At 47.0% G+C, this 22,090-nt stretch overlaps 1 protein-coding gene across 3 annotated transcripts in view; it reads left to right on the top strand.

Moving 5' to 3' along the window:
- LOC134969405 (nuclear receptor coactivator 5-like) overlaps positions 1–22,090 on the top strand; it is a 147,652-nt gene that overhangs the window by 102,175 nt on the left and 23,387 nt on the right. For all 3 annotated transcript variants that reach the window (XM_063945345.1, XM_063945344.1, XM_063945346.1), the window contains 5 exons: positions 316–515; positions 8,146–8,421; positions 9,929–10,126; positions 13,742–13,957; positions 21,106–21,243. In XM_063945345.1, coding sequence (XP_063801415.1) covers positions 316–515; positions 8,146–8,421; positions 9,929–10,126; positions 13,742–13,957; positions 21,106–21,243 — 1,028 coding nt within the window. The remainder of the gene's footprint in view (positions 1–315; positions 516–8,145; positions 8,422–9,928; positions 10,127–13,741; positions 13,958–21,105; positions 21,244–22,090) is intronic.

Here is a 22,090-nt window from a genome sequence, read left to right as displayed (position 1 = left end):
GAGGAGCCAGTGCACACCAGTAGTACTAAATCTTTCTTAGAGTGCCCAGTCTCCTGCGGAGCCCGTCTATCCCCCATGGTCCTTACGGAGTCCCCAGCATCCACTACGGACTACGAGAAATAGATTTACCGGTGAGTAAAATCTTATTATTATGTTTGTTTTAAATCATTTACACAGCACATCTACAATTCTACACTGAATTTCTCACCACGCATAGTTAAGTTCGCCACTGTGTCCCACCAACAGAACTGTTCTCAGTGCTACAAAACATACCGTCTGTCTCTTGCCAATAACAATCATTTTCTCTTTTTAAAGGGAGTACGCCACAGCCATAGGCCATCGATTACAGGATCATGGCCTTGTGGTGGAGATGATATACTTGACATCAGAATCTGGCCTCACACGCGCCCTCCAGGAGGTTAAAAACGACGGCTCCCCGTTTTGCATACTAGTTGAACAATCAAATGTAGCTCTGTCCTCTTGCACTGCAATTATTCTTCATGAATCTATCAAAAGTAAGTGTAGCTATACACACAATTACAGACACTGTACTGCCCACCCCCCATTATAATCCTCTGTCAACTTAAAGGATGAACACACAAAACATGCTGTGTCTAAAATGCTAGAACCATATGCAAGATACACACACGCATCAGTAGTCAGTCCAAGATATTGGGAGATTTCTGTACCATATTGTAGCTACTACATGTAATTCCTCCTGTACTGACCCTTCTCTACGGACCTATTGTAATGAGTGGAGTGTTACAACGCTCAGGACTCTTCCGTTAGATGGTTGCAAGGTGCTTGCGCTCCCAATTGTTTCTCCAGCACATCATGACCATTGATATCGCAGATTTTTCTATGCAAAGAAAATTTGTGATGTTGACATAAGTGTTTTTTGGCAATTGCATTGGCGCTAAACGAAGTGCCCTGTATGACATTTGTGGGGCATGATGAAAATCTGCTGCTTGCGTAACTGTCAGCCACGGAGCAGTTAAGCTCTGCAGTCAGTAAATGGCATGGGAATCTCCCTGTCTAATAGTACCCATATAGCTTAGCCAGTCACTGAAGCAACTGCTAAAGGTTCCCCTACTCCTGCGTACTACAGTGACCCACATCACTTTAATAACTGTCCATTCTTGGAATAAACACAAGCACTCCTAGTACATTTAACACATGCTCCAAAATAACCAGTAAGATTCTTGCTTGATCAAAAATTGTTCCTAACTTCTATCAATTATTGTGTCTTCTGTTTATAAAGACTGAAATATTGTCACCACTTTACATACAGATTTTGAAAACACTTCTACTTGCAACATTCAGTCATCTAGATCATGGGTTCCAATGTCTAAGTTGACAGTCAGTAGGTCAACCCTATATGATCGACATGCAGAAGGTCAACATGGTTAAAAGGTCTACGGTCTACATGACAATGGTTTAAACAAGTTTTTTGTGGGGTTTTTCATGTTTGTCCAACTTTTGCTTGATTTACTATCCAAATAGTCTATGATTGGGAATAGTTACCTTGCCCGAAGTGTGGCGAGCGTACACGTTTCCATGGCATCCCTTCAGCCGAAAATACTAATGCCGGAATCCCGACACTTCTCTGAATGCCGGCGCTGGCATCCCAACAAGGATCACAATCCTGGTGCTGGGATCCCGAGAGTTTGCCGGGGCTGCGGACAGGTAAGCCGTCAAGGGGGGGTTAGGTTTAGACTGGGGCAGGGGGATTAGGCTTAGGTTCAGGGGTAAGGGAGGGTTAGGCTTAAGCTGCGGCGGTAGGGGGGGGTATAGGTTTAGGCTGTTAAATGGGGGATGTTTAGGCATCACCGGGGAGGGTTAGGTTTAGGTTGCGGAAAGGGTGGGGTTGGGTTAGGGGGGGGGGAGGTAAGTATACTTATCTAGTCCCTGTCGTGATTCTCAGCATCGGGATGCCACTGTCTGTCTTCTGACCGCCAGCATATCATACCTAAACCGATTCCGCTGATTGTGCTTAGGTATGGTTAAGCATTGTCATGTTGGTCTTTTGACCCTGTTGACCATATGGGGTCAACCTAATGACTGTCTGTCTAGACAGTGTATATCCTCTATGCCGCACCCCTAGATCATATACATTGACCTGTGTTGCATAGAATTGCTGTGTGTTATTTATTTGCACTGCCACACATCTCTCATTACAGTTTTTGAATTATATTCCAGGAACATAATCAGAACATTCATAGTAATAGTAACCAAACAACTATTTTTCTTTAACGTCCTAGTAGATGCTGGGGACTCCGTAAGGACCATGGGGAATAGACGGGCTCCGCAGGAGACTGGGCACTCTAAAGAAAGATTAGGTACTATCTGGTGTGCACTGGCTCCTCCCTCTATGCCCCTCCTCCAGACCTCAGTTAGAATCTGTGCCCGGCCAGAGCTGGGTGCTCCTAGTGGGCTCTCCTGAGCCTGCTAGTAAAAGAAAGTATTTGTTAGGTTTTTTATTTTCAGTGAGCTTCTGCCGGCAACAGACTCACTGCTACGAGGGACTGAGGGGAGAGTAGCAAACCTACCTGTCTACAGCTAGGTTGCGCTTCTTAGGCTACTGGACACCATTAGCTCCAGAGGGTTCGAACACAGGCATCTGTCCTCGATCGTCCGTTCCCGGAGCCGCGCCGCCGTCCCCCTCGCAGAGCCAGAAGAGCAGAAGCTTGAAGACGGGGAAAACGGCGGCTGAAGACTCCTGTCTTCATTTAAGGTAGCGCACAGCACCGCAGCTGTGCGCCATTGCTCCCAGCACACTTTCACACTCCGGTCATTGTAGGATGCAGGGTGCTGGGGGGGGGGGGGCGCCCTGGGCAGCAATTGAAGTACCTTTTTGGCATAACATACATATATACAGTCAGGCACTGTATATATGTAAAAACCCCGCCATTTTTTTCACACAGAAGCGGGACAGAAGCCCGCCGCTGAGGGGGTGGGGCCTTCTTCCTCAGCACACCAGCGCCATTTTCTCTTCACAGCTCCGCTGGAAGGACGCTCCCCAGGCTCTCCCCTGCAGTATCCAGGTACAAGAAGGGTAAAAAAGAGAGGGGGGGCACATAAATTTAGGCGCAAAAGACATAAAATCGGCAGCTATTGGGTAATCACTTATTATAGTGAATATCCCTGGGTTATATAGCGCTGTGGTGTGTGCTGGCATACTCTCTCTCTGTCTCCCCAAAGGCCTTTGTGGGGTCCTGTCCTCAGTCAGAGCATTCCCTGTGTGTGTGCTGTGTGTCGGTACGGCTGTGTCGACATGTTTGATGAGGAGGGTTACATGGAGGCGGAGCAAGTGCGGATAAATGTGGTGTCGCCGCCGTCGGGGCCGACACCTGATTGGATGGATATGTGGAAGGTCTTAAATGATAATGTAAGCTCCTTGCATAAAAGGTTTGATGACGCTGCAGCCTTGGGACAGCCGGGGTCTCAACCCGGGCCTGCCCAGGCGACTCAGAGGCCGTCAGGGTCTCATAAACGCCTACTATCTCAGATGGTTGACACAGATGCCGACACGGAGTCCGACTCCAGTGTCGACGATGATGAGGCACAATTACAGCCTAAGATGACCAAGGCCATCCGCTACATGATTATTGCAATGAAAGATGTTTTGCACATTTCAGAGGTTAACCCTGTCCCTGACAAGAAGGGTGTATATGTTTGGGGAGAAAAAGCAGGCGGTGACTTTTCCCCCGTCACATGAATTAAATGAGTTATGTGAAGAAGCGTGGAGTTCCCCTGATAAGAAAGTGGTGATTTCCAAAAAATTACTGCTGGCGTACCCTTTCCCGCCAACGGACAGGTTACGTTGGGAATCCTCCCCTAGGGTAGACAAGGCGCTGACACGCTTATCTAAGAAGGTGGCCCTGCCGTCTCAGGATACGGCCGCCCTAAAGGATCCTGCGGATAGGAAGCAGGAAGCGATCTTGAAGTCAGTGTATACACACTCTGGTACTCTACTGAGACCAGCTATTGCTTCAGCCTGGATGTGTAGCGCTGTAGCAGCATGGACAGATACTCTGTCAGAGGACATAGATGCCCTGGACAGGGATACTGTCTTGCTAACCCTGGGCCATATAAAAGACGCCGTCTTATATATGCGGGATGCCTAGAGGGACATTTGTCTGCTGGGCTCTAGAATTAATGCAATGTCCATTTCTGCCAGGAGGGTCTTATGGACTCGGCAATGGACAGGGGATGCCGATTCTAAAAAAACACATGGAGGTTTTGCCTTATAAGGGTGAGGAATTGTTTGGGGATGGCCTCTCGGACCTTGTGTCCACAGCGACAGCTGGAAAGTCGACTTTCTTGCCTCAGGTTTCCTCACAGCCTAAGAAAGCACCATATTATCAAATGCAGTCCTTTCGTTCTCAGAGAAGCAAGAAGGTCAGAGGTGCATCCTTTCTTGCCAGAGGCAGGGGTAGAGGAAAGAAGCTGCACCATGCAGCTAGTTCCCAGGAACAAAAGTCCTCCCCGGCTTCCACTAAGTCCACCGCATGACGCTGGGGCTCCACAGGCGGAGCCAGGAGCGGTGGGGGCGCGTCTCCGAAAATTCAGCAACCAGTGGGTTCGCTCACAGGTGGATCCTTGGGCTATACAAATTGTATCTCAGGGATACAAGCTGGAGTTCGAAGTGACTCCCCCTCACCGTTACCTAAAATCAGCCTTGCCAGCTTCCCCCACGGAAAGGGAGGTAGTCCTGGCGGCAATTCACAAGCTGTACCTCCAGCAAGTGATGATAATGGTCCCCCTCCTTCAACAGAGAAGGGGTTACTATTCCACACTGTTTGTGGTACCGAAACCGGACGGTTCTGAATTTAAAATCCTTGAACATTTATATGAAAAAATTCAAGTTCAAAATGGAATCGCTCAGAGCGGTCATTGCACGCCTGGAAGAGGGGGATTTTATGGTATCTCTGGACATCAAGGATGCTTACTTGCATGTCCCCATTTATCCACCTCACCAGGAGTACCTCAGGTTTGTGGTACAGGACTGTCATTACCAATTCCAGACGTTGCCGTTTGGTCTGTCCACGGCACCGAGAGTATTTACCAAGGTAATGGCCGAAATGATGGTACTCCTTCGGAAGCAAGGAGTTACGGTTATCCCGTACTTGGACGATCTCCTCATAAGGGCGAGGTCCAGGGAGCAGTTGTTGATCAGCGTAGCACACTCTCAGGAAGTGTTGCAACAGCACGGCTGGATTCTGAATATTCCAAAGTCGCAGCTGATTCCTACGACGCGTCTGCCCTTCCTGGGTATGATTCTGGACACAGAACAGAAGAAGGTGTTTCTCCCGGAGGAGAAGGCCCTGGAGTTAGTGACTCTGGTCAGGGACCTCCTAAAACCAAAACAGGTGTCGGTGCATCACTGCACGCGAGTCCTGGGAAAGATGGTGGCCTCATACGAAGCCATTCCCTTCGGCAGGTTCCATGCGAGGATCTTTCAGTGGGATCTGTTGGACAAGTGGTCCGGATTGCATCTTCAGATGCATCGGCTGATCACCCTGTCCCCGAGGGCCAGGGTGTCTCTTCTGTGGTGGCTGCAGAGTGCTCATCTTCTCGAGGGCCGCAGGTTCTGCATACAGGACTGGGTCCTGGTGACCACGGATGCAAGCCTCCGCGGATGGGGGGCAGTCACTCAGGGAAGAAACTTCCAAGGGCTGTGGTCAAGTCAGGAGACTAGTCTGCACATAAATATACTGGAACTAAGGGCCATATACAACGCCCTGAGTCAAGCGGAGCCCATGCTTCGAGACCAACCAGTGCTGATTCAGTCAGACAACATCACGGCGGTCGCCCATGTAAACCGCCAGGGCGGCACAAGGAGCAGGGTGGCGATGGCAGAAGCCACAAAGATTCTTCGTTGGGCGGAGATTCACGTACAAGCACTGTCAGCAGTGTTCATTCCGGGAGTGGACAACTGGGAAGCAGACTTCCTCAGCAGACACGACCTCCACCCGGGAGAGTGGGGACTTCATCAAGAAGTCTTCACACAGATTGCAAATCGATGGGAACTGCCACAGATGGACATGATGGCGTCCCGCCTCAACAAAAAGCTAAAAAGATATTGCGCCAGGTCAAGGGACCCTAAGGCGATAGCTGTGGACGCGCTAGTGACACCCTGGGTGTTCCAGTCGGTATATGTGTTCCCTCCTCTTCCTCTCATACCCAAGGTACTGAGAATAGTAAGAAAAAGAGGAGTGAGAACAATACTCATCGTTCCGGATTGTCCAAGAAGGACTTGGTACCCAGAACTACAAGAGATGATCACAGAGGACCCATGGCCTCTGCCTCTCAGACAGGACCTGTTGCAACAGGGGCCCTGTCTGTTCCAAGACTTACCACGGCTGCGTTTGACGGCATGGCGGTTGAACGCCGGATCCTAACGGAAAAGGGCATCCCGGATGAAGTGATTCCTACGCTGATAAAAGCTAGGAAGGATGTAACAGCTAAGCATTATCACCGTATATGGCGAAGATATGTTGCTTGGTGTGAGGCCAGGATGGCCCCTACAGAGGAATTCCAGCTGGGTCGATTTCTGCACTTCCTACAGTCAGGTGTGACTATGGGCCTGAAATTAGGGTCCATAAGGGTACCAGATTTCGGCCCTATCCATTTTCTTTCAAAAAGAACTGGCTTCACTGCCTGAGGTTCAGACGTTTGTAAAGGGGGTGCTGCATATTCAGCCCCCTTTTGTGCCACCAGTGGCACCTTGGGATCTTAACGTTGTGTTGGATTTCCTGAAATCCCACTGGTTTGAACCACTTAAGACTGTGGAACTAAAGTATCTCACGTGGAAAGTGGTCATGCTGTTGGCCTTAGCATCGGCGAGGCGTGTATCAGAATTGGCGGCTTTGTCATGTAAAAGCCCTTATTTGATCTTCCATATGGACAGGGCAGAATTGCGGACTCGTCCCCAATTTCTCCCAAAGGTGGTATCATCGTTTCATTTGAACCAACCTATTGTGGTCCCTGCGGCTACTCGGGACTTGGAGGACTCCAAGTTGCTGGACGTAGTCCGGGCTTTGAAAATATATGTTTCCAGAACGGCTGGAGTCAGGAAGACTGACTTGCTGTTTATTCTGTATGCACCCAATAAGCTGGGTGCTCCTGCTTCAAAGCAAACTATTGCTCGCTGGATCTGTAGCACGATTCAGTGAAAGCCCATTCCACAAGGAAGGTGGGCTCTTCTTGGGCGGCTGCCCGAGGGGTCTCGGCGTTACAGCTTTGCCGAGCGGCTAATTGGTCGGGTTCAAACACTTTTGCAAAGTTCTACAAGTTTGATACCCTGGCTGAGGAGGACCTTGTGTTTGCTCATTCGGTGCTGCAGAGTCATCCGCACTCTCCCGCCCGTTTGGGAGCTTTGGTATAATCCCCATGGTCCTTATGGAGTCCCCAGCATCCACTAGGACGTTAGAGAAAATAAGAATTTACTCACCGGTAATTCTATTTCTCGTAGTCCGTAGTGGATGCTGGGCGCCCGTCCCAAGTGCGGACTTTCTGCAATACGTGTATATAGTTATTGCTTAATAAAGGGTTATTGTTATGAGCCATCCGTTGAGTGATGCTCAGTTGTTGTTCATACTGTTAACTGGGTAAGGTTATCACGAGTTGTACAGTGTGATTGGTGTGGCTGGTATGAGTCTTACCCTGGATTCCAAAATCCTTTCCTTGTAATGTCAGCTCTTCCGGGCACAGTTTCCCTAACTGAGGTCTGGAGGAGGGGCATAGAGGGAGGAGCCAGTGCACACCAGATAGTACCTAATCTTTCTTTAGAGTGCCCAGTCTCCTGCGGAGCCCGTCTATTCCCCATGGTCCTTACGGAGTCCCCAGCATCCACTACGGACTACGAGAAATAGAATTACCGGTGAGTAAATTCTTTTTTTTTTTTTATGTATTCTTAAGTAAGCCCCTCATTCCAATGTAAGTTTTCTTTGGCAGTGCAAGCCGGTAGTTTTCTCTTAGAGAAGCACAGCCACATCGTACAGTACTTACACTTTGCACACACCTTTCCACACTTCCTGCAGCTGCATGTCACGTTATTGCATCCACCCGTTACATGACTTGAATGCTTTTCCTAGATGTGAGGTCCTGACTGACACAGTGAGTTATGTCTCTCCTCTGTAGTACACCGTAATATGCCCATGGAGGATGCCCTGGCTCTGATAGTTAAGGCATTTGGGAAAATTTTTGGCGAGCGTGAACAGCAGGAGCGTAATGAGATATCACACAAAGCAGCTGATCTGGCGGATGACTACCTGGAGAGGGAACACTATGAGACTTACACTGTCCCCCTGGACATTAGACACCTTCTCTTCCTTTTAAGCGATGGCAAATATTTATATTCTGAAGAGCTGAATGCAATCAGCGACTACCTGAAGACCAGGATAACTGAGCTGGAAGGTATACTTAATGTTTGCCATCTTGACCCACCACACGTACACGCCCTATCCCCTCACCCTCCCACTCACCGTTTGCACTGTTACCCCCATACCTCACTAAAGTTACGTTAGATTGTATGGCTATAAATTTGTTCTGCTTCAAACTCTCACCCCTGTTTTCCTTAGTACTACTGCGTATTATTATATTACCACTCCAATACCCTCTTTGTACTTGCAAAAATATTTGGAGAAACACAGTACAGATGTGTCCTCATACATCATTGCTGCAGCCGCACCAAACAGCCCCTTTCAGCAGGCTAGGTCCTGTGAGATTGCTAGTCACAGTGCGATATCCACTAGGACGCTCATGAAGAATGTGCTGATTAATTTAATATGCAACACATATATATATATATATATATATATATATATATATATATTTATATATATATATATACACACACTAAGTTCCGTTGCACTTCGTATACAGAATTGGTCACATAGCAAACTAATCGTCACACTCTCCCGGTGCATCCTAGTTGCGTTGCTTTGTGACTGAGACGCATTTTCAGCCATTAAAGACACCCGGCGCTAGCACAGGATCTGGCGGCTCACTCACAGCGGGCATCTTCTGATGCATGGCGTATTGAGGATAGGTGTATGAGTACGCATCTGTAGTTTAGATTTATCTTTCATTTTTATTTCTCTAAATAGGACGAAATTTATTATATGATATAACAATCCTATATGGGCTCTTAGCAAGTCTTTTCAGCTGGAACTTTTACTTTAGCTGAGAAATCACACATTACATTTAACTTTTCTGTCTGAAAGCCCCAAGCTAACATTAATACCATTCAGGTATACATAATGATCACAACAAACATTTTGACACAGTTAATTGCACCCCAGTTTGTGATTTTGTTAATTACGTCAAATAAAACTAAATTAAATGGTATATACGTATACGTAAAAGTAGTTCTATTCTATCGGTTTGGTACTTGCTATTTAAACCCTCCTAACACTACAGGTTAGAACCCTTGTAGATAACAAATGGTATTACTTCTGTCAGTATGGACTTTGAAATTCCTTTCTAAAAACTTGATTCAAAATATCACACTTCACATATTGTAAATCAGGTTTATTTAAAAAAAAAAAAAAAAGCTCACAAAACGGCATACACTTGTGCCCTCAAAAATATACAGGTACAACTGCCTTCGCTATATTTTTGCTAAATTATTTTAATTTAAAAAATATTTAAATCTGATTTGGAGTGATTGGCGTTTGACTAGTAGAACAATTCTATTTTTCTTTTATGTATTGATCGTCCTATATTACATGATTTTTTGGCAGCAAAGTGTTTTATTGATCACTGAATCTGTAACGCCCGTGATTGGATATGTACCGGAGCTATATCTTCTGTTGCTGGGGTAGTCTAGCTCTTTTCATGTTTGTCCTTGTGATATATACGGTCTTTTTTTTTTTTTTTTTTTCTCTCTCTGTCTTTTCCTAATGTATTTGCCAAACTTTAGGCTTTGAAGAAGCAGATACCACAGAACAAGCTAATCCCGCATATGACACTCACACCAGCGCTAAAACACATTTCCCGGAGAAACCGCCCCCTCTCCTTCCCACTCCTGCCAGAAATTCCTATGGAGGACAACCGAAACCTGCCTTGCTCGGTGATAGACCCACAAGTGGTGGTGGTGGGGGTCTACTCCCCACACCAGGTTAGTACGTCATAAACTCCCAAGTGTCTCTTTTCTGCCTCATCACTTTAAAGCTTAGCCATGGTGAAGCAAAGTCTTTGAAATGAAAACAAGGCCTATTGCTCGAGATTACCCCATGTCATGTTTTCAGGATTTTTTTTAATCATCCACAGGTGAGTTAATCAATTTTGCTGGATCACCAGTTTCCAAAGTCAGAAATCCAGAAAACATGTCCTGTTTTAGGTACTTGAACACTGGGGTTGAGAACTCCTTTTTTAAAACACAGGTATTCATATGAGGGTTAACAAGTGCCCTGGTCACCAAATACAAATCTGGACTCCTGCTGATTGCATTAGTACCTGCATATTCTGGGGGTTGTAAAGTATGAACACCAATTAACAATACGCTTTCTATCCATGTTTATGGCTCCTGTAATCTCATGGAGGTCTGAAATCTGTATTCTGTCGGCTGATTGTCCAAGATAGGCCGGCATCCCGCAATTCCGGTAAACTCTGATGCTATCACAGCTCGCCTATAGGGTTTTGTTGATTTTTAGGGTTAGGTTTAGGCTAAAATAAGCAAAAAGCAATGTTGACATTCTGGTGTTGACATGTTAAATGATGACATTAATGATTGCTGATGTCACAGCTGTATGCCCAATAGCATTTACTCTGCTGCCTAACACTGCATCTGCTAGGGCATCATTCTCATTCATTTTTGCTAAATAAAAATTGTGCCCTTATCCTGTCTACAGAAATATTTATATTAAATGCATGAGCCTGATAAAATACAAATATTGTCACTTTGATCAAGTTTTTGACTTTCTACTCATGTCAAAGTCAGTAATTTAGAGATTAGAATCCAGAAAATCCGGTAAAAGTGACTTGTCCTCCTCCCCAGCTGCCTGTGACCACTCTATCTTGTTGCCTTAAGATCAGCACACACCTACGTTCACAGGATCCCTTTATAGGTACAACCGCTAACCTGTTTATTTTGCCTAGAACAGTCAATGCGTGTATTCCATACGCTACATAGAAGACTTTGTGTAAATATAGAGGGTTATTTCCACCTCCCCTTTGCCGCCTCTCTGCCATTTCCATATTCAACCAATCCTCCAATGTCTGAGTTTAACCATATTGCTTCTGTTAGGTGAATCAACAGTGCATTGTTGGGCAAAGTAAACTGAACTTGTACATTTAATAACATCTTTATAGAAGTTAATAGTATTATCCATTACAGAATAATAGCTTGTAATTCTACGTTGTCCTTGGAATTCTGTGCTCATCCTGCATTTGCAGTTGCTTCACTGTAAAAGATAGTGAGCTGCAGTGTTGTCCAGATGTTGGCAATCCTCTGTAGCAACGAGCAGGCCAGATTTAAGCATTTTTGCTACCTGAGCGTAGAGTTGATCACCAACTTATTTTACAGAACTACCAGTGTTGAAACAAAATCATACATAACATCTGTCCTGCTAATGGTTAAGTCCTGTGATGAGGTAGTGGCCTCTGTAGAATTGCTAAGAGTGGCTCCAAAGTTTGATTAGCAGCCACAGGGGAGTCCTTTAAATGTGGAGGCTGAGCTGCTGGGAGCCTGGGACCAGCATAAGACATGCATTTAGTTATCTAAGCAGGTATGAGTATCCTTGACGGGGGCTGCAAGGTAAAGGGGGGCATTCAGTTAGTCCTGGACATTTTTTGAGAGGGGAAAAATTGGCTTTTACTGCAATTTTTCTCACGAAAAATGTCTGGATTTCTGGTGAAAACACAAAGGATCCAGGATAAATTCCCAGAAATACAGTGTCTTTTTGCGCTGCCGCGATCGTAAAAGCAGGGAATTTATCAGATTTTTTTTCGGGACCTCAGTGGGTCCCGATAAAAAAAATCATGGTAAGTGCCAGTGTCAGGCTGCTTTTGGGAATAATTGGATAGCCCTGGGGGCTCAATTAACCTGCGATAAATTACCGTGGGCAATTGAATTCCCCCTTTTATGCTTTATTAAGTTGAGGGCAGACTTTCTGTGATTTTTATACAGATATATACAGTGTGTGTATGTATGTATGTATGTGTGTGTGTGTGTGTGTGTGTATATATATATATATATATATATATATATATATATATATATACACACATACATACATACATACATACATACATACATACATACATACATACATACATACATACATACACACACACACACACTGGCATAACTGAGCCATACAGATTTAGGCAAAGAAGTCCCCCAGCGCAAGAGGATTCTTACACGAGAGTGGGTTTGTTTGACATGACTGCGGCTAAGATGGGGTGTGGTTCATCAAATCGACAGTGTCTAGGTCGACCACTATAGGTCGACAGTCACTAGGTCGACATGGATGAAAGGTTGACAGGGTTTCTAGGTCGACATGTGCTAGGTCGACAGGTCTAAAGGTCGACATGAGGATTTTTTTTTTTTTTGTGTGTCGTGTTCTTCGTAGAGTGACCGGGATCCCAAATTAGTGCACCGCGTCCCCTCGCATGGCTCGCTTCGCTCACCATGCTTCGGGCATGGTGCCTTCGCTCCTCTACCGCTTCGCTCGGCACACTTTACCGTTCCAATCGTAGTCCACGTGGATCGTTGAGTATGAAAAAATTCAAAAAAAGAAAAAAAATGTGAAAAACTCATGTCGACCTAGAAACCCTGTCGACCTAGCACATGTTGACCTAGAAACCCTGTCGACCTTCCATCCATGTTGACCTAGTGACTGTCGACCTAAACATTGTCGACCTAGACACTGTCGACCTTCAGACCGGATCCCCTAAGATGAATAGGGACACATCTGTATACAGATATGAGACATGGGGGGTAATTCCAAGTTGATCGCAGCAGGAAATTTTTTAGCAGTTGGGCAAAACCATGTGCACTGCAGGGGGGCAAATATAACATTTGCAGAGAGAGTTAGATTTGGGTGGGTTATTTTGTTTCCGTGCAGGGTAAATACTAGCTGCTTTATTTTTACACTGCAAATTAGATTGCAGATTGAACACACCCCACCCAAATCTAGCTCTCTCTGCACATGTTATATCTGTCTCCCCTGCAGTGCACATACTTTTGCCCAACTGCTAACAAAATTCCTGCTGCGATCAACTTGGATTTACCCCCATGGTTAGAACAATGTAGAGTATGCACTTAGCAGTAAAGGACAGGGTGTTTATTTCACAGTAGTGGAACAAACATCAGTCCACTCCACCGCTGCTTTATTCACTTTGTGAGTTTCATCAGAAGAATATGAGGAGCAGTTTGTCAAAGCCACCAAGAGTTTTTCAATCAAATTAAATGCAAAACCAGACCTATGATTTGACAAACTGCTATTTAGTAAATCTACCCCTTGGTATTAATAGCTATTGGTTATTTTCCATACATGTGTGCAAAAGAACTTAAGAGCTTTCCATAAGAAAGCTGTATGCCGGGTGAAGTGTAATCCCATCTGCAAAGTCCTCACATGTGTTTGCATTCTGCCCCTTGTGGGTAATTGTGGAATCATTTCCGGCTGGTTTTATTAAGTATTTTTCTGAGGTAGGGTCTTTCTCTAGGTAGATATATAGATATCCATATATATGATGTCAGTGATCAGTATATGTTTCTATTTAAATGTAGGCTTTAAGAAGGCAGATCCCACAGAAGATGTCAGCGACATGTATGAAGCAAATATACCAAGCGGTGGTTTGTCAGATACACTTGCCAAGCCTCCACCGCTGCTTCCCACTCCAGGCAGGACTCCATTAATGTCAATTGGCAAACCCTCTCTTCTGCGTGACAGGTCCTCTGCTGGACTGCTCCCAACACCAGGTCCGGTGTTTGGTTTCTCACAGGGTACAATTTATAAGCTTTATCCATATATGTCTTTTTTAACCACGTTGTGCTGTTATTGTGAATGTTCTGTAACCCATGGCAACAATTTAGGCATTTTCTTACATATTTTGAATTTAAACTGTAACAGCAACATTAGAGAATCAGAATGTTATGCAAATGAGGCAGCGGCTAAATACAGTAAGCCACACAGTGCTCCCACACTACTGCTGCTACTGGCTAGTGTCAACCACCTGATTAGCGAGACTGTGAACGTGCTTATGTTCTCTGCATCCTGATAGGCCAGTGTGCTTTCACGCCCTCGGAGGTCGCCAGCAGAGTGCAGGATTAATAATTTACACTATTGTGGTGTTAGGTAATATAGTGGCCTGTGCCTATGGCAGATAGTTGGCCAAAAATCTACTGTAAGATGGTAAACTGGGCCAGGATTTTTAACAAATTATTTTGAAACATGGTTTATAAAGTTAATAAAGTTTGAGTAGCAAAACTTTCCTGCCCAGTCCACCTTTATAATATATGTATGCACAGTACATATCAAGCATTTAATGTGGTATTTTCTAAACGGGATGAATTCCTGTCTACAAAGATCCACATTTTTTGTTTGTGTCTATACTTGACTCTCCCTTACCATTAGAAACCCTGGGCTTGGGTGTAGTATGTTATGCCGGCAGTCGGGCTCCCGGCGACCAGCATACCTGCGTCGGAATTCCGACCGCTGACATACTGACAGCTGGGCGAGCGCAAATGAGCCCCTTGCGGGCTCGCTGCGCTTGCCATGCTGCGGGCACGGTGGCGAGCTACGCACACTACGCTTTCTGTTCTCCCTCCAGGGGGGTCGTGGACCCCCAAGAGGGAGAAAAGCTGTCGGTATGCTGGCGCCGGTATGCTGGTCGCCTGAGGCCGACCGCCGGCAAAGTGAAGACCACCCCTCTGGGCTTAAAGGGCTACAAAGCCTAAAATGAAACATTTCTTATGTGATAGCTACATATGTTAATGTTACTCATTTTGGGTTTGGTGGAACTTTTTTTCTCTCACGTCCTAGAGGATGCTGGGGACTCCAAAAGGACCATGGGGTATAGACGGGATCCGCAGGAGCTTGGGCACACTGAAAAGACTTAAAGTGGGTGTGAACTGGCTCCTCCCTCTATGCCCCTCCTCCAGACCTCAGTTAGACTTTGTGCCTAGGACTGACTGGACACTCACTAGGGGAGCTCTCCTGAGTTTCTCTGGAAAAGGCTATGTTAGGTTTTTTATTTTCAGGGAGACCTGCTGGCTACAGGCTCCCTGCATCGTGGGACTGAGGGGAGAGAAGCAGACCTACTTCTTCTTAGTTTAAGGGCTCTGCTTCTCGGCTACTGGACACCATTAGCTCCAGAGGGTTCGGTCACTTGGTGCGCCTAGCTGCTCGTTCCCGGAGCCACGCCGTCATCCCCCTCACAGAAGCCAGAAGTCAGGTGAGTATATGAGAAGAACAGAAGACTTCAGGACGGCGGAAGACTTCAGTAAAGGTACAGCGCAGTGGCAGCGCTGCGCTCCATGCTTCCACACACACATTTCCTCCAGCACTCACAGGGTGCAGGGCGCTGGGGGGGGGGCGCCCTGGACAGCATGTTACTGGGTCTTCTTGGGCCGGCAGATGCTTGATCGGTGCATTGGCACCGTTTTCGGGACCCCCGCCGGCATTTTCGAGTTTTTGAATTTGGCGGGCTGAAGCGCGCCGGAGCTTAGCCGAGCGGCTCACAGGCGCCATTTTCTCCTCACATGCAGGCGGGAGACGCTGGATCCGGGACCTCCACGAGCTCCATTAACGTAACGGGGAGCTTATCGGTGGTGGTGGGGGGGGGGGACACAGTAGCTGGTGCATAATTAGTATATTGGGCAGCGCTGATACATATATTTTCGTTGGTGGGATATATGGGCACTGGGTGTGAGCTGGCATACTCCCTCTGTGTTTCTCTGTCCAGGCTTCCTTGTGGGCCTGTCCGCTGGCTAAGGCATTGTATGTGTGTGTCGGTGGGTTGATACTAGATGTCGACATGTCTGAGGCTGAATGTTATTCACCGTAGGAGGTTACGGGGGGGGGGGGGGGGGGGCGCAGATGCGGGTCTGGAGTTGGCTCTGTCGACGCAGCCGACACCTGACTTACTTGCACTGTTGAATACAATTAATTCTAATGTGACTTCTTTATCAAAGAGATTAGATAAATCTGAATCACAGACGCAGGTGTGGAAAAAATCCATGGAGGATGCTTTATCGCAGGTACAGACCCCGTCGGGGTCGGTAAAGAGGCCATTTACTCAAGAGGTAGATACTGATACCGACACGGATTCTAAGTCCGATGTCGACTTCACTGAGGCTCCTTTACATCCTAGATTGGTTAAGAGTATTCAGTACATGAGTGTGGCTATAAAAGATGTGTTACGCATTTCTGAGGAACCTGCCGTACAGGAAACAAGGATTTGCTTGTTTAAGGAAAAGAAACCTGAGGTGCAGTTTCCCCCCTCTCATGAGATGAATACTATTTGTGAAAAGGCTTGGGGGGTCGCCGGACAAGAGGTGGCAGATTCCCAAGATGATTTACATGGCGTATCCTTTTCCATCTGTTGATAGGGGACAATGGGAGGCGTCGCCTAATGTTGATAAAGCTTTATCTCGTTTGTCTAAGAAGGTGGCGTCTGAAGTCCATTTTCACTAATACGGGTGCATTGCTCAGACCTGCTGTGGCGTCGGTATGGGTGAGTAGTGCTATTGCTAAATGGGCTGAGAATTAAGCTGATGAGATGGATACCCTTGATAAAGATGCTGTTCTTTTAACTCTTGGTTATATCAAGGACGCTGCAGATTACCTGAAGGATGCGGCGAGGGATGTTGGTCTCTTGGGGTCAAGAGCCAATGCCATGTAGATTTCGGCCAGGAGGGCGCTGTGGATCCATCAATGGAATGCTGATGCCGATTCCAAAAGAGCTATGGAGGCGTTACCCTTCAAAGGTAATGTCCTGTTTGGGGAAGGCTTGGCGGACCTGGTTTCTACCGCGACGGCGGGTAAGTCCTCGTTTCTTCCCTATGTTCCCACACAACACAAAAAGCCACAACATCAGCAGATGCAGTCCTTTCGTCCAAATAAATACAGGCGAGGAAAAGGTTCGTCCTTTCTCGCTTCAAAAGGTAGAGGAAGGGGAAAGAAGTCGCCTGCAGTGTCAGGCGCCCAGGACCAGAAGTCCGCCCCTGCCGCTACCAAGTCCACCGCATGACGCTGGGGCTTCCCTAGGGGAGTCCATGCCGGTGGGGGGCCGTCTGCAGTTCTTCAGTCGGGTCTGGGTCCAATCGGACTTGGATCCGTGGGTTCTAGAGATTGTATCTCAGGGCTACAGGCTGGAGTTTCAGGAGACGCCCCCTCACCGGTTTTTCATGTCGACCCTGCCAGTGTCTCTTCCGGACAGGGTGGTCGTGCTGGCAGCAATACAAAAGTTGTGTCTCCAGAGGGTCATTGTTCCCGTTCCCCCGTCTCAACGGGGGGAGGGGTTCTACTCGAGCCTCTTTGTAGTGCCGAAATCGGACAGTTCGGTCAGACTGATTCTGAACCTAAAATCCCTCAATCCATACTTGAAAGTTTTCAAATTCAAGATGGAATCTCTTCGAGCGGTGATTGCCAGCCTAGAAGGGGGGTATTTTATGGCATCAGTGGACATAAAGGATGCCTACTTACACGTCCCGATTTATCCTCCGCATCAGGCTTTCCTACGGTTTGCGGTACAGGATTCTCATTACCAATTTCAGACGTTGCCGTTTGGGCTTTCCACGGCCCCGAGGATTTTCACCAAGGTCATGGCGGAAATGATGGTTCTCCTTCGCAGGCAAGGGGTTACATTTATCCCGTACTTGGACGATCTCCTGATAAAGGCGAGGTCCAAGGAACGCTTGCTGAGGAGTGTGAGTTTGGTACTGTTGGTGCTCCGGCAGCACGGTTGGGTGCTAAATTTGCCGAAATCTCCGTTGATTCCGACCACTCGGCTGTAGTTTCTGGGCATGATTCTGGACACGGAGTTACAAAGAGTATTTCTTCCAGGAGAAAAAGCTCTAGAACTGCAGTCGATGGTCAGGGAACTTCTGCGGCCGAAGAGTGTGTCCATCCATCAATGTACTCGGGTTCTGGGGAAAATGGTTGCGGCGTACGAAGCCATTCCGTTTGGCAGGTTTCATGCCCGGGTGTTTCAGTGGGATTTGCTGAGCAAATGGTTCGGGTCTCACCTGCACATGCACCGGAAGATAAGTCTATCTCCCAGAGCCAGAATTTCTCTCCTGTGGTGGATGCAAAGTTCTCACCTCCTGGAAGGTCGCCGGTTCGGTATCCTGGACTGGGTACTTCTGACAACAGATGCAAGTCTCCGGGGCTGGGGTGCAGTCACCCAAGGAAGAAACTTCCAGGGGAGATGGTCGCTCCAGGAAGCGTGTCTCCACATAAATGTTCTTGAGTTAAGAGCCATTTACAACGGCCTGCTACAAGCAAGAAGCCTTCTTCAGGGTCGACCTGTCCTGGTACAGTCAGACAACATCACAGCGGTGGCACATATAAACCGTCAAGGCGGAACAAGGAGCAGAGTGGCAATGGCGGAGGCCACAAAAATCCTTCGCTGGGCAGAACAACACGGGAGCGCACTGTCAGCAGTCTTCCTACCGGGTGTGGACAACTGGGAAGCAGATTTCCTCAGCAGACACGATCTCCATCCGGGAGAGTGGGCTCTTCACCAAGAGGTATTTGCAGAGGTGACAAAGCGTTGGGGAATTCCGTTAATCGACATGATGGCGTCTCGTCTCAACAAGAAGCTTCCGAGGTATTGTTCCAGGTCAAGAGACCCCCAAGCCAGTGCAGTGGACGCCCTGGTGTCTCCGTGGGTGTTCCGGTCGGTGTATGTGTTCCCTCCACTTCCTCTCATTCCAAAGGTACTGGGGATCATTCGACGAGCAAGGGTTCAGGCGATTCTCGTCGTTCCAGATTGGCCAAGAAGGGCCTGGTACCCGGATCTTCAGGAGTTACTGGTGGAAGATCCTTGGCCGCTTCCTCTAAGAGAGGACCTGTTGTTGCAGGGTCCATGCGTGTTTCAAGACTTACCGCGGCTGCGTTTGACGGCATGGAAGTTGAGCGCCAGATCGTAGCTCGTAAGGGTATTCCCGGGGAGGTCATTCCCACTCTCATTAAGGCTAGAAAGGAGGTTACGGCGAAACATTATCAGCGTATTTGGAGAAAGTATGTTTCCTGGTGTGAGACTAAGATGGCTCCTGCGGAAGATTTTCACTTGGGTCGTTTTCTCAATTTTTTGCAGCCTGGTGTAGATGCAGGCCTGAAATTAGGCTCCATCAAAGTGCAGATTTCGGCTTTGTCTATTTTCTTTCAAAAGGAATTAGCTGTCCTTCCAGAGGTTTTGTGAAAGGAGTAATGCATATCAATCCTCCGTTTGTGCCTCCTGTGGCTCCATGGGATCTTGACGTGGTTTTACAGTTTCTCATGTCTTCCTGGTTTGAACCTTTGCGTAAGGTTGAGTTGAAGTTTCTCACTTGGAAGGTTGTCATGCTGTTGGCGCTGGCGTCTGCCAGGCAGGTGTCTGAGTTGGCGGCTTTATCTCATAAGAGCCCGTACTTGATTTTACATTCAGATAGGGCTGAATTGCGGACTCGTCAACAATTTTTGCAGAAGGTGGTGTCTTCGTTTCACATTAACCAACTTATTGTGGTGCCCGTGGCTACGGATGCTGGGGCGGTTCCAAAGTCTCTAGATGTGGTGAGAGCTTTGAAGATCTACGTCGCCCGTAAGGCTGTTGCCAGGAAAACGGAGGCGCTGTTTGTCCTGTATGCTGCTAACAAGATTGGTCATCCTGCTTCAAAACAGACTATTGCACGCTGGATTTGTAGTACGATTCAGCAGGCTCATTCTTCGGCCGGACTACCCGTGCCGAAATCAGTAAAAGCCCATTCTACCAGAAAAGTGGGCTCGTCTTGGGCGGCTGCCCGAGGCGTATCGGCTTTACAGCTTTGCCGTGCGGCCACCTGGTCAGGGGCAAACACTTTTGCTAAGTTCTATAAGTTTGATACCCTGGCGTATGAGGACCTTGCGTTTGCTCAGTCGGTGCTACAGAGTCGTCCGCACTCTCCCGCCCGGGCTGGAGCTTTGGTATAGACCCCATGGTCCTTTTGGAGTCCCCAGCATCCTCTAGGACGTAAGAGAAAATAGGATTTTGGTACTTACCGATAAATCCTTTTCTCCTAGTCTGTAGAGGATGCTGGGCGCCCATCCCAGTGCAGACTGTTGCTGGCAATGTATTCTTGTTGGTTAACTTGGTTTATGCACGGATAGTGTATTTCTGGTTTTCAGCTTGTTGCTGTTGTTATTTCATACTGTTATCTGGTTTACTATTACTCCGGTGATACGGTATGTTTGTGGTGTGGGCTGGTATGTTTGTAGCCCTTAGTTTACACAAAAATCCTTTCCTCGAAATATCCGTCTCTCCTGGGCACAGTTCCTATAACTGAGGTCTTGAGGAGGGGCATAGATGGAGGAGCCAGTTCACACCCACTTTAAGTCTTCTCAGTGTGCCCAAGCTCCTGCGGATCTCGTCTATACCCCATGGTCTTTTTGGAGTCCTCAGCATCCTCTACGGACTAGGAGAAAAGGATTTACCGGTAAGTACCAAAATCCTATTATATAACCATTGCAGCCTTTTTTTTTATATGACTGTAGAATGAATCACCAGTAGACTGTGTGGCCATTTCCTTTTAAACAAATTACTGGCTATAAAGTATGTATTTGTATGTTAAGGGGTTTCTCATTTAGATTTGGTTTTCTCCGCCTAGTCTCTCACACTGCATTACAGCCTTGCATAGGTTTAACACTTTTGTTGCCATTTCTTAATCATGTAGTCTGATTATTGGGCAGTAGCTCTGATTCGGGTTTTCCTTCATCTGTCGTGAATATTGGGTGACTGGTTCTTCTTACTAGGAAAGTAAAATTTCAGTAAAGCAGAATCTACACCTGCACCACGGTTACATTTTCTGAATATTGTTTTCTATTATGTTGAAGCTAATCTTTGCTATTGTTACATAGAAAAATCTAATTCTATTAAAAAAAAAAATCTGTTCTCCTTCCTCCCTTTGTTTAGGCATCTCTGCTCCACAAGGCAAACCTCCCCCACTCCTGCAAATGCCACCTAAAAGACCACCACTCCTTGGTTTTTCACCACATGCACCTCCTAAACGCCCATTGCTTGGTGAAAAACCTGGTCTTCTCCCGACCCCTGGTAAGTATGTGTACTTTTCTAGCTTCGCTTCCTACATGCCCCTCATACTAAATGTTTTTTACTTGTGTAAGAGTCCCCAATGTATATCTGGTGCCATTCTGCAGAATGCCTGTTATTGGAGACATTATTGTTCTGTAGTTGCCTCCATTCGGGTTGAGTACAAGATCCCAACACTGAGAATCCCAACACTTTTTAGTAAGTATGCTAACCCTCCAACCGGAGCCGAACCCTGACCCTCCCCGACATACTTACGTTCGGGCTGCTAACTGTCTGGATTCTCAGTGGTGTCTGCATTACGGCGCCGGTCTTCTGACTCCTGACATCTTAAAAGTTGGGATGCCAACTACATTCCCTCCATACACACAATATAAGAGGTAGAGATTACCCACAATTAGTTTAAGGCCATTTTTGTTATTGGGGAGGACTCGGGCAGGGTTACTTACACCCCTTTTCTCTAACGTCCTAAGTGGATGCTGGGACTCCGTAAGGACCATGGGGAATAGCGGCTCCGCAGGAGACTGGGCACAAAAGTAAAAGCTTGAACTAGCTGGTGTGCACTGGCTCCTCCCCCTATGACCCTCCTCCTCCAGTTAGATTTTTGTGCCCGAACGAGAAGGGTGCATGCTAGGTGGCTCTCCTGAGCTGCTTAGAGTAAAAGTTTATTTTAGGTTTTTTATTTTCAGTGAGTCCTGCTGGCAACAGACAGGCTCACTGCATCGTGGGACTAAGGGGAGAAGAAACGAACTCACCTGCGTGCAGAGTGGATTGGGTTTCTTAGGCTACTGGACATTAGCTCCAGAGGGACGATCACAGGTTCAGCCTGGATGGGTCCCGGAGCCGCGCCGCC

Source organism: Pseudophryne corroboree, chromosome 11 (assembly GCF_028390025.1).
Source record: "Pseudophryne corroboree isolate aPseCor3 chromosome 11, aPseCor3.hap2, whole genome shotgun sequence".
NCBI classification, from domain to species: domain Eukaryota; kingdom Metazoa; phylum Chordata; class Amphibia; order Anura; family Myobatrachidae; genus Pseudophryne; species Pseudophryne corroboree.
This window is presented reverse-complemented; position numbering and strand designations above follow the sequence as displayed.